At 43.2% G+C, this 12,315-nt stretch overlaps 2 protein-coding genes across 4 annotated transcripts in view; one reads left to right on the plus strand and one right to left on the minus strand.

Annotated features, from left to right (window-relative positions):
• Positions 1 to 34: 34 nt before the first annotated feature.
• Positions 35 to 6,985, plus strand: srsf5b (serine and arginine rich splicing factor 5b). Of its 2 annotated transcripts, none has more exons than XM_042094195.1 (8): positions 35 to 322; positions 826 to 978; positions 1,235 to 1,305; positions 2,522 to 2,647; positions 2,825 to 2,897; positions 4,643 to 4,716; positions 5,131 to 5,238; positions 5,421 to 6,985. In XM_042094195.1, exons 1-8 carry the CDS (start codon positions 311 to 313, stop codon positions 5,731 to 5,733), a joined length of 930 nt encoding a protein of 309 aa, XP_041950129.1. In that variant the 5' UTR covers positions 35 to 310; the 3' UTR covers positions 5,734 to 6,985. The 2 variants fall into 2 exon arrangements, with proteins under 2 accessions (XP_041950129.1, XP_041950130.1); XM_042094196.1 differs by having other exon boundaries at positions 36 to 260.
• Positions 6,986 to 11,140: 4,155 nt separating this feature from the next.
• The window catches only part of slc10a1 (solute carrier family 10 member 1), a 12,095-nt gene continuing 10,920 nt past the window's right edge, over positions 11,141 to 12,315 (minus strand). Inside the window, exons 4-6 of one of the 2 annotated variants that reach the window (XR_006032194.1) lie at positions 12,079 to 12,278; positions 11,369 to 11,739; positions 11,141 to 11,307 (exon numbers count right to left, since the gene is read on the minus strand). Coding sequence is in view for 1 of the 2 variants with exons in the window: in XM_042094197.1 (XP_041950131.1) it covers positions 11,672 to 11,739; positions 12,079 to 12,278 (268 nt within the window). In the remaining variant the exon portion in view is untranslated. Of the gene's footprint in view, positions 11,740 to 12,078; positions 12,279 to 12,315 lie in introns of both variants that reach the window. The other variant, XM_042094197.1, reaches the window with a different exon arrangement.

Below are 12,315 nucleotides of genomic sequence, written 5' to 3' on the forward strand. Positions count from 1 at the left end.
ACAACAACAATTGAAAACACTAAAATAATTCATTTTTAAGTAGTACATTTACCGTATTGGATAACGATGCCAGTTATGGTTTTTGACCAGCGCAGATCTCCGTCACATCACAGAAGCGTCTTGGGAAATGCTGAATATACTGTCCCTGGATCTGTGGTAGAATCGAATGCCCTTCCATTGAATCGTGCTAGACTGTACTAGACGAGCGAAAACAGACTCCATTTTGTAATTCGGGCTTTAAGGAAGGCTGCTTATTTCGGGTAGGTATTTAGGCCGCGTATTTCCCCCATCAAAATTAACATTAACGTTAATGGCTGGAGAGGTAAGAATTGCAGATCGGTGTCCTAATGTCAGTCGACATAATGCTGAATGTTTGTATGTACCATAATATGTTCGTATCTCTACATGAATTTAGGCTGTGGATAAAATCGACGCATCGTGTTCAAATTTAGGGCTAAGGTTTCTCGGCTAGCTAGCAGGCCAGAATTGGTTGTTTTGTTGCATGACGTTAATATGTGTTATTATATTCATTGATAGCTAGACAGAATGTGCAGGGTGCGTTAACCCTCATAAAGACTATGATGCTCTGCCCGATTTCCAAGTCGATGGTATTAGGAAATAGGTCAAATCGGTAAACGTTAGCAAGCCACCAGGTGGCTAACTTGGAACTGTTTGTTTTACAATGTTAACTTACGTTACGTTACGTATGTTTTGATATCGCAGGATTCGATAGTGCATTTTGCATTTGAGCTAGAACTAGCATTCTTCTTTGATCACAATTTCTGAAAACTAAAACGCATTGTGACCATGGTCTTATTCCTATAGGGGCACTCACCAAGGACTGCTGAGAAAATGAACGGGTGTCGCATCTTTATTGGACGCCTGAATCCCTCTGCCAGGGAAAAAGATGTCGAACGCTTCTTCAAAGGATATGGCAGAATCCGTGACATTGATCTGAAACGTGGATTCGGTTTTGTGGTAAGTGAAGATGTGATGTATATATTACTGCTTATGTACTCATTCCAGTTAAGTTTTTGGGCTGCATTTAATAGCAATTGAAGACATTTCGACACCGGAAGTGTTTATTTATTAATATTTGCTTGCTTGCTTGACTTTTGCTTGACCCTCCTCCAATGTGGGCTGCAATTATCTCACGATCCACTACAAACAATCTCACTGCCTAAAATACTGTATTATAAGGTTACCCTAATATCCTGAGATCATTGTTCCACAGGAGTTTGATGACCCAAGAGATGCTGAAGATGCTGTTTATGAACTTGATGGCAAAGAACTATGTAATGAAAGGTGAGCCCCTAACAAGAGTAATTTCCTGATGCACTGATTTAGGGCAATTCCCCTAATTGCCTCATTCACACTGCCAGTAATCACTCCACGTTTTGCATCAAATTGCCCAGCTGCCTCGTGCCCATGGCCAAACCGTGGGTGTGCATGGGCAGTATGTATGATGCATGAATTTAAACTGTATATTTGAATTTTACTGATTTGAAGAAAGTGGCTTTGCTCTTTGTATCAAAATACTTTAATGGTGCATATTTTTGTAGTGTAAAAACACTGCAAAATACTCTTGGTGAATCATCTATGTGATATTAAGAGACCCTTGTAAAGAGTCCCTGTAAAACACACCCACATATTCAGTACACTCCTCCTGCTCTCACACCAACTCACTCGATCATATGGTAACTTGCTCACCCACACTTAAAGGTTTGCCTGTTTTTGCAAGAACTTTGAGGAAAAGTCAGTGTAGTGTTGGGATCATTTTTGAATTTGAACAGATATAAAAGCGTACGTGTCTGAGTGAGAGTTGGCAATCCTGCGTTCAACAAATTTGAATGCACCTCTGATGATCTACAAGGCAACTTTCTGAACAGTTTGGACAACATCCCAGAGTATTGTTGTTTCAACATGTTCCCACTGAAATTGGGCAACAGTTTGTTTCTGGAGAACTTCTGCATAATCACCAGAGGGGTGGCTCATGATGAGAATCAGAACACATGGAACCAGTTATGTTGATTCCCAGCAACATTTCCCAAAAAGTTCACCTTAAGCACACATTCCAATGCTCTCAATAGGTTCAAGGGTTAGTTTAGATCACTCAACAAGTTCAGTTGTGAGCTTTTTCACACATTTAGGCTAGGTTGACTGGTTGCAGATTTGTGGCATGTCTTGTGTGCAGAGAAAAGCAGTTGCTCTCAAACACTGCCGACTTCATTAACAGAGTCAATACTCTGGTGAAGGAATGGATAAAAATAGACAGATGGAAGGTTTGCAAAGTGATTTCAGACTCCCTTGAAGTATTTTTAGTATTTTCAAAGTACAAAAATAAAGTATTCTGTTTTGATACACGGCAAGGCTACTGCATGTTCTAGTTTATATTGACACACTTAAAATCTGAAAATACATTTTGATGCATTTTTGCTCATCCCCTGACCCTGGATATATCCTTTACCCGTCCCTGACTCTCTCATGCCATATGGCTGAATAATGTTGTGTTTCCTTTCAGGGTGACTATTGAGCATGCTCGTGTGCGCCTGCGAGGGGGGCGAGGAAGAGGTGGCGGTGGTGCCAGTGGTGGTGGTGGTGGCCGCTTCCCAGCCCGCTACGGCCGAGGCTCCCAGGACAGTCGTAGGTAAGGACATAGCTCAGTACTAGTCTGTACATGCACCCAGAAATCCCGACAGTTATAGCTGGACGTTGCTTCGGATAAAAGTGCAAAAAAAACTAAATGGAAAGAGTCATGGATGCGCTAGAATATCTACCTCAGTTGATAGACAAAGCAACCATTAGTTCTTTTCTTGTTCTGCAGTCGGAACCCCCCTCCTATGCGCACCGAGAACCGGCTCATTGTGGAGAACCTGTCTTCAAGAGTCAGTTGGCAGGTGAGTTCTCCCGCAACAAAGTAGCCACTTCAAAATGTATGTTATGATCACTCTGTGTTGCTGATATGGCAGAATGAAATGGTACAAAGTTTTAAGACGAGAAAGACCACAATATCATCAAAGCAAAAGATCAAATTGTAAAGTGATCTAAATAAAGTAGACACCTGATGGCCAGACTTGGGCCAGTTGCTACAGTGGCGCATAGGCTGTTTATTAACCAACAATCCCACACATAGCCTCTTCTATAACTGCCCTCATGTTAACTAGCATTCAGCCAGTGTTATTAGATTGAGATTGGAAAGAAAAAAATCAACTTAGTGACTATTTGTCTCTGTTTTAACCAATTGTTCACCCCTTTATTTGCCAGCTTGACTGTTGTGTCGTATGGAAGAGCTCGCTTATGGTGGAGTAAACCCCTTCAGGGTCCCTCTGTGTGGGTTGTGCCAGTCGTGCCAGGCAGTGTGCCCCACTCCTAGTTGCCTCCTGCTGGTCGTATGAGCGCTCGCTTTGGGGAGCCCCACACTCTCGCTCTCGAGCCCCGCTGGCTGCCACCTCCAATGTGCCATCCCATCCCCTCGCCCGTCTGCCCCCTCCGCCGCCTCCCAGCGGAGAGAGAGAGAGAGAGAGAGAGGGAGCGAGAGAGAGCGAGCGAAAGAGCGAGAGAGAGAGGGGTGGAAGGCTGGGGGTGCCTGCTGGCGCTGCCGAGCCGAGCCGAGCCGTGCCGTGCCGTGCCATGCCATGTCGCCCCAGAGCAGAGCGAGCGAGACACAAAGCAGATGTGGCAAAGAGAGAGAGGGGAGAGCGCAAACAGAACGGGTCGCTTGCTGGTGTGTTGATCGAGGCGTGTCGGTAATTTGAGAGGCTTCGATCGATATCTACCTACCTTACCACCAACTCCCTCAACCTCCACCCATCCCCCCCCTTCACCTACCTACCTACCTACCCCCCCCCCCCCCTCCCCTACAACCAACCCCACCCCACCCATCCCCCCCTACATCCCCCTTCGCTGGTGGTACCACAAAAACCCTGAGTGAGTCCCCTCCAGGTGGCCGGCGCTAGCCTCTGCGGTGTGATGTTATGGTCTAGGAGAGACCCAGTGGCCCTGTCCGAAGGGCTCCCAGGTATTAGTTTACTCTCTTCACCCCTGTTCACTCTGCACTGACGGGGGGCAACGAGGGCAGGGCCCAGAAAGGTGCCCTCTGCCCTCCTGTCCAATTAGTTGCAGGGGCTCTGTACAGTACAGCAGGCTGCTCCAATCAGATCTTCTGCTGCTCTCTGTAAAATTGTGTACACTGAGGGGTGAGAGGGGGTCCAAAATTTTTTTTTTTAAAACTGAACATTTTTTAGACGTTTTTTTTTTACTGATTTGAATCAGACTCCATTCCACTCCATTCCATTTTAGATACAATTTCCTCTAAGGTAGCAGTTGTCTTCTGTCTTCCATTAGAAGCATCGCGTTATCTTGTCATTTTTTTTCACTGGCTTGGAGCCACTGTAACAATATAAGTGCTAGCTATGACAAACTTACTCAATTTCAGCTCATTTTGGGTTGGACACTGGCTTTTGATTTTTTTTTTTTTTTTTCCTAATTATTGGACCCCTTCTCTTCACCCATCTGTGGTTAGTCTTTGTAGAAGTACTTTCGTACCTAACCAAATCTTTCTCTCCTTTTGTTAATACTTGGCACATGACCTGGAGTAGCGTAGCTATGCTGATGACTGACTAACGGTCTTGTATGTGTGTAGGATTTGAAGGACTTCATGAGGCAAGCTGGAGAAGTGACATTTGCTGATGCCCACCGGCCCAAACTCAACGAAGGGTAAATTCCTTTGTTGGATTCACACCACACAATTGCGTGTCAGTTTTACCAATACCTGTGTTTGTTGCTCTAAAATAGTTGGGCAAGATGGCCTGTTATGGCCAATTATACACCAATATTTTTTAACAATTGATCTTAAACAGTACTAGTTCAATATAGCATTTAATGTGCTTATAACTAATAAGCTGTTGATAACTAAACATAAGATGTGTAATCTTATTTTTGCAATAATTGCTAATAACAATATTGCTAGTTGCTATTGCTAATTGCTAAAAATGATGTGCTAAGCACATTTCTTGGTAAACTTTTAGCATGCATATTGCTAAATATCTGCTAGATATTGCTGTATGTAAATGATACTTTCTTCAGGGAGGGTATTTGAAGTCCTGACATGTATGGGTATCTTTTCCACAGCGTTGTTGAGTTTGCCTCTTCCAGTGATCTGAAGAATGCCCTGGACAAATTGTCTGGGAAAGAGATCAATGGGAGGAAAATCCGTCTCATTGAGGCCAACAAAAAGAGGTAGGTTGATCATCATACCATCTTCAGATCTGTTAGTCAGGAATAGTGGAGTGCTCAGAGTCATATAATGTTGACGAATGGCTCTGAAAGGGTTTTGCGGAGAGGCGGTGTGATTTGGAAAATTCTATAGATCTCACTCCTCACTCTCCTCTTTCTCTTCTGTCCGTTTTCCCGTCCCGCAGGTCCAGGTCTCGTTCTCGTTCCGAGAGCTCTTCGCGCTCTCGTTCCCGCGGACGCTCCCCGTCCCGCTCTCGTTCCCGCTCCCGCAGCAGGAAGTCCTACCGCTCGCGCTCCAGGAGCCGCTCACGCTCGGCCAGCGCCTCCCCGGCCCGGCCCAAGGAGTCCAAGCGTCCGGCGCGGGCCGAGTCCGGCTCCCCGCCGACCCCCGCCGTGCCGCGCGCGCCCGTCTCCCCGGCCCGTTCCCCCTCTCGTTCTCGCTCCCGCTCCCGCTCGCACTCCCGTTCCCTCTCCCCGTCCTCCGACAGTCGCCACTGAGGACCACCCCCACGCATACACTCACACACACACACACACAGACACACGTGTGCGCTCAAACACACACTCTCTCTCACACACACACACACACACACACACACTTGATATCAGCCAAACTGGCTCCTCCAGCTGGGTGTTTTCTCATGAACAGCCATTTGCTCGTGCCCCCCCCCCCCCCCCATATATCAGTAATTTTCCAGTGGTCAGGTGGAACCATGTTTGGATATGTGTACGTTTCCTTTAACTGCAAAAAAAAAAAAACCCACAACCACTCAGAGACAGGTAGTCTTTTACTTTGCCCAATCTTTTTTGTTTTTAAATAAGTGCACACCCCAGGGATTTCATTTTTACACTAACGAAGCAACGTGACTGTGAAATTGTTTGGAGGCTCATTCAGAGGTAAACGACTACCATTGGTGTGATAACTGTTCTCCACCAGAGTTCTCCAGTCTCGTGGACTCCTCATACTGTAGGCATTGGCACAAAAGTGAACTTCGATCTACGAAAGGTTCAGTTGTTCTGATTTGGGTCTTATGTGGTGAGTATGGTACTTTTTTTTTTTTTTTGCCCTCATTTTTACTTTTCTTTAAAAACATTTTTATTTGTAATGATTGATGGAATATAGGAGAATAATTTCAACTGGTGTTAAAGTGTTGTGTATGGAACAACTACAAAGTATTGTTTGATTTTTATACGTCTGTGTGGAAAATGTATTCAGTCCGACATGATTTGCGATTTGTCCTCTTAAAAGCGTATAATGGAGTCACTTACTACTTTCTAAATTTGCTTGAATTAATTTGCTGATTTTGTTTTTTTGTTTTTTAATAAAAGAGTGGTTTGCTGGTGTTCATTCCCATAGAGTATACATGGTGGCTCATATAGTCTTTGGGTAATGTCTTTGTGCGGAGTGGGTGCTGGTCGAATGCGGGGTCAGCAGGTTCGCCGCCAGGGTCTTTCCTCAGTCATAGCGTGAGGATGCCCACGCACAGAGCCTAAAGGGCCTTGGCTTTTCATTGGCCGCTGCTGGTCTCCTTGGTTCCTAGCGGTGACAGGACGGCTACAGAACATCAGACTTTGTTGGTGTGTTCGTTTGTTTGTTTGTTTCTTGTTGTTTGCTCTGCCATCCTCTGTTCATCCGGCCAGCCTCACTCAGGTTTGGGATGTTTAGTTCAGTTTATTAACTGAGCTGATATTGTACATAATTTTCTGTATCTCTGGTATTTCACAATAAAATAAAAGACTTCAGTTATGACAACAGACTCCTCTTCCTTCCTTCCTTTCTTAGTTCCTCATAAAAGAATGGTTAGAACAGCTAGTAAACACACTGAAACAATGCATGCTTAAACAATGTTTAAAATAAAGGTTGCAATATGGTGCAACAATATATATACACATTATAAACAGTAATTTAAGAAAAACAAAAAATGTAATTTCCAGTCAGTTCGATGTTGATGTCTAGAAACTAAAGCCCGACTGATAAATCGGACAGTAGCTCTTTGCCCATCTATCTATTTATAATGGCCGATAAATAGCCTACATTTTAATTAAATAACATTAAAGGAAAGCCAAATATGCAGAGACCAAATTCCTTGTACTCGGGTATACTTGGCCAGAGATGGATTACTGCACGGGCCTACCGGGTCCAGGCACAAGGGGTCAGGGGGCCCTGAAGCCTAAGCCTTTGCATAGAATCGTTGCCTCAATATCAACAAATCAGGATGTAGGCTATGAATCTGATTGAATTTAGTATTGGCCATCCCCAAAATGCACCAGAATACAGGAAATCACATCAAACAAGTTAAACATTTTCTGGGGGAGGACCCCCCCCCTCCCACATATACGACAATAAGTGGGGGGCCCTTAATACATTTGGGCCCAGGGGCAGTGGCGTAACTATAGGTGCAGCAAGTGCAGTCGCACCAGGGTCCGTGACCTCCCGGGGCCCGTCGCTACCCCCGCAAAGCAATTGCTGGAAAATTCTATACAGGTCCTTTCTGACTACCGGCGTGCCTTCGACCAGGCCAAGGCTACAGCGCAGACGCTCGCAAATAAATGGGGGGTTCTGAGTAGCCTACATTTGAAAATGTTAGAGCACGGAGAGTGAAGCGTCACTTTGATAGCCTAGAAATCTAGACGCACCCTAGCGGCGGCAAATTAATTTGCTCAGCCTGTACATTTCAATGATATAGGATGGCCCGCCAGGCTATCACTTTGACGAACTATCGGAAGATGAGCGCTTAACCGATGCAGAGAGATACTTCAAAGTGCAGGTATTTAATGCAACTCTGGACATCATAATCAGTCAGCTCTCCCAAAGATTTGCAAGTATGCGGGAAACTTGTCATGTGTTTGAGTCTTTACGTCCTATGACCCACTCGCAGGTGATGAACTGCTTGAAAAGGCAAGACGTTTGTCAGACCATTATAGCAGGGACATTGCACCGACATTCCCAACACAACTCCTCTCATTCAGGTCTTGCTTTAAAGCAGAGATTTCACAGAAGTCATCTATTTTTCAACTTGCCTAAATGCTGGTGGTAGATTATGACAGGTGAACATCCACATTCGGGGAGGTGTGCACTGCTCTCATGTTGTTTCTGACATTGCCTGTGACTGTGGCAACAGCTGAGCGATCTTTTTCCAAACTCAAACTTATTAAGACCTACCTAAGGAGCAGCATGGGGCAGGAGAGGCTCAGTGGGTTAGCTATCCTGTCCATTGAAAATACGAGAGCCAGAGCATTAAATATTGGGAACATCGTTGACGATTTTGAACAACGAAAGGATGGCCTTCTTCTATCAGAGCTAATTCATCCTAGGCCACAGTATATCTGTATCGGGCGTAGGTTGGTCTCAGCTTTGGTAGGGACACATTCATAACTCCTGTTGTCATGATACCAACATTATTGTTTCAGTACCAATAGCAAGTAAAGAATCTCGATTTCGATACTATTGCGTTTTTTTTTTTTTTTGATTTGGTTTGTGTGGATTGGGAGATCATTCACATCAGTGGTAATCATAGAATTTGATTGACCCTCCACACACACACACATAGGCTATTCATATTTTGGAATTCATATAAACTATACATTTATATTGATACTTATTTATAGTATTTTATTATCTACATGATTACTAATAGCTAAACATATTTAGTAATTTGATTACATCATATTGATATTTAAATGATTAGGCTACACTTGTCTATATCATCACATTTGGTGTGTAAATCTAATTGAGTGCCTGTCACTTTAAGAGGAACGTGAATGGTGAAAAATAGTTTCGCAAGTGCAAGAGGATATGTGGATTCAATTCAGCATGTTTGCTATGTCATTAGATAAAATAAATGTTTAAAAAAAACTAACAAGTCAAAGAAAATCTTTCTGGGATGAGATCATAGAAGAGATAAGTGTCTCGCAATGTTCATTTATGAGTATGGAAATGCACCAGTTTATCTTTTATTTCTTTGCATTGTGCAGGCTACATTCACAAATACATTAGCCTACATAAACAGAATATAGGAACAGGAAAATGTCTCGGATCCATTGTTTATTGCGACTGCAAGATTGGTAGCCCAATTAGCCTAACAGTCAGTGATGGTGACTTATAGCCTATGTGAGTCCGTGCGGCACACCCTTATTCAACATGACTCCTAACTTTGGTTGAAAGATTACAGAAACTAGCTTAGCCGTTATGTGGTTTGTCCAGCAGAGGGCGCAGCTTCTCAATGCAAGACAGGTTTGGCTTTCTTCCACTTCCCATAGTATACCAGTATTAGTAATTGACTCAGTAGAATTAAACATAATAATTTATGAAAGCTATATAAGCTAACTTGTGTGAGTTAACATTCATTCAAACACCCACTGACCCCCAGGTTTTAGTCTTCAGTTTTTTGCATTTCAGCAAAAAAAGTAAGGGAGTAAGTAAGTAAGTGCATGTAAGGGAGTGCATGGTTTACAATGGCCTTTTAAAGTTAAAGTTACAGATGGTGGTTGATAAATGTGTTTGCATAAAGGCATTAAGCTGTGAATATCTTGAAGGGGCAGCCGTGGCTTACTGGTTAGTGCTTCGGACTTGTAACCGGAGGGTTGCCGATACGAACCCCGACCAGTAGGCGCGGCTGAAGTGCCCTTGAGCAAGACACCTGACCCCTCACTGCGGCGGGGTTTGTGTGTGCTTCACCTCACTGTGTGTTCACTGTGTGCTAATTCACGGATCAAAAGAGTATATATACTGTACTAAATTGTTGCAATGATGTGAGGTTATCAAAGACCTGTCGATATTACATAATTATGTCATAGTTTACTACATAAGAGCCTTTCATTAGGTTATCTTATTTAAACTGATTATGTCTTGCCTTCATCTAGGGTGACCAGACGTCCTCTTTTACCTGGACATGTCCTCTTTTTGAAACCTAAAAATGTGTCCGGGCGGAATTTCAAAGTCGTCCGGGATTTTGTTTATTCTAGCCTCAAACGTGTTTACATCGAATTTGCATTGCTCTCTCTTTGTCACGCCCTCCCCCTACAGTTCGCTTTGCATTGAGTGGAAAGTGTAGGGTGTTAAGCCTTAGCTACCGTCATTGGTCGATAGTAATCTCAAACATTTAATTGGTCAGTCAGTCACCTCAATAGCGCAAACTTCCTTGTTTAGTGTAAATTCACTGACGAATTAAAACTTTAATTTCCATGTTTTTGTCTCGGTCGATATCAACATGAAGCTGAATGCCTGACCTGCAAAGCAGGCACTTGCATGTCGGTCGCAAATAAAGGTGCCAACGACCGACCTGCAGGTAGGCTACACAATATTCAGCAAAGCATCGAACGGCAGCGAGGGGTGAGAGCTCATCAGCTAAAGTGACAGAGTTTTTCGACCTTAACATTACGCCTCCAAAAACATTTTGATGGCACATCAACTCATAACCATAGACTGTAAAAAATATAACATGACGAACACTTCTGCCATTGTCTGAGCCGCCTTCTCTGGACGATTGCCAACCTAGCAATTGTCTAGCTTTGGGTAGGAAACTGCACTTTGGTTATCCCTTTTAAACTGCCTTTAAGGGATAGCCTGCACACTGACAACAGCAGATGTCAATAATCCTCTATCTAGGCTACTGTAGCCTATATGCAGGTGAATTAAATATGTTGGCATAACATAAGGGATAGATGTAGGCCTATTTCTTTACAATATTTTTTTAAATTTCTTTAAAATATCTAATAATAATGGATTGAAAAGAGGTAGGCCTAATAATAGACCAGTCCAGACATGATTGAATAGATACAAGAAAATGGACAACATATCCACATCAGTCCCCATCAACACAACTGTTTTCACAGGTCAGGATTATTAAGCTCTAAAACAGATTGTTCAAAATTATAGAGCTAGGCTACTGTAAAAGATTCAGTTTGTATTTTCAGAAACACCTTGGATCAAATATAGAGATATGCAACATTAAAGATGGGTTGCCATCCAAATATATCTTGCGCGTATAGAGCTCACTTTTATTGTAATTATTGTTTTTGTACATTGAAAACTTTCAAGTGTTCAAAATAGTCTTTTGAGGCAGTGTTTTTCTGTTAGCGTTGGGCTGGCCAATCAAGCTCATTATCATACATAGTCACCATGTCTGTTGACATGTGGAGATGTTTACACTGTTAAAAAAGAATGTCGGCCAATATATCGATTATCGCTTTTTGAAATCCTCAAATATCGAAATAAATATTGGTCTTTAAAATCCCATAACGGTCAAGCTCTACTAGAAACATGATCTTCGGTGATGCAGGATTTAGGGGTCGTCACGGATGAAAAATCTAGTAGACTTGCATTCTTGCTGGCACCAGGAGTGACGAATGTGAACATGGTCCCCCAAAGGCATCTCTCAGTCCAGCAATGTGCCACAGTGATCACAGGGCAGGGCTTACATCAGTCATAGAAACGTCACTGTGGCCACTGGCACTTTTCAGCTCCTTCAGTAGAGCTTTCCACCCCAATGTACACATCCTTCACTAAAAAGCAAAATAATAAAAGTAGTCAATTACACTCAACATTCAAATGCTTCAAACATTCATTAAAAGTGATAATTAAATGGTTAAATTGGGGAGGGGGGGGGGGGGGGGTGTTACAGTTTGTTTCCAGCGATCGATTGTTTAGTTTTATTATTTATTTTCAACAGTTCCTTACAGGTGAATATGTCAGTGACTTAAAAGTGGAGAGACAAACTTGGCCCAGATGAACCAGCGTTTATGTCATTCATGTTAGTAAAGGGTCCTCTCAAACCTGACTCTTCATGAGCTTCATCTTGCTCTGGGGAACATAAATTGGATCATTTCCACGGTAGCACTCACCTTGTTTGGATGCCACAAACCTCTGGTGGCATCTGAATATCAAGATGAACACGAGTGCCTCTGTCACCTGGAAGACGATGTAGACAACTGGGAATAAGTACAGTGGACCAATACTGTCTGGGGGGAAGGCCACCTTAAGTATAGTGGAGCATAGCTGGATGTTCTGACAACCCGTCTCCATGGCAATAGTCCTTCTGCATCTGTGAGAGAAATGTAGAACGTAAGCTACACAAGCAA

This window comes from Alosa sapidissima, chromosome 6 (assembly GCF_018492685.1).
Source record: "Alosa sapidissima isolate fAloSap1 chromosome 6, fAloSap1.pri, whole genome shotgun sequence".
NCBI classification, from domain to species: domain Eukaryota; kingdom Metazoa; phylum Chordata; class Actinopteri; order Clupeiformes; family Clupeidae; genus Alosa; species Alosa sapidissima.

Bases quoted from the DNA above. Each gene is read 5' to 3' on its own strand.
- srsf5b (XM_042094195.1), top strand. The intron at 1,306-2,521 runs GTGAGCCCCTAA...GTTTCCTTTCAG, and splicing joins AAAGAACTATGTAATGAAAG to GGTGACTATTGAGCATGCTC. The intron at 4,717-5,130 runs GTAAATTCCTTT...TCTTTTCCACAG, and splicing joins CGGCCCAAACTCAACGAAGG to CGTTGTTGAGTTTGCCTCTT.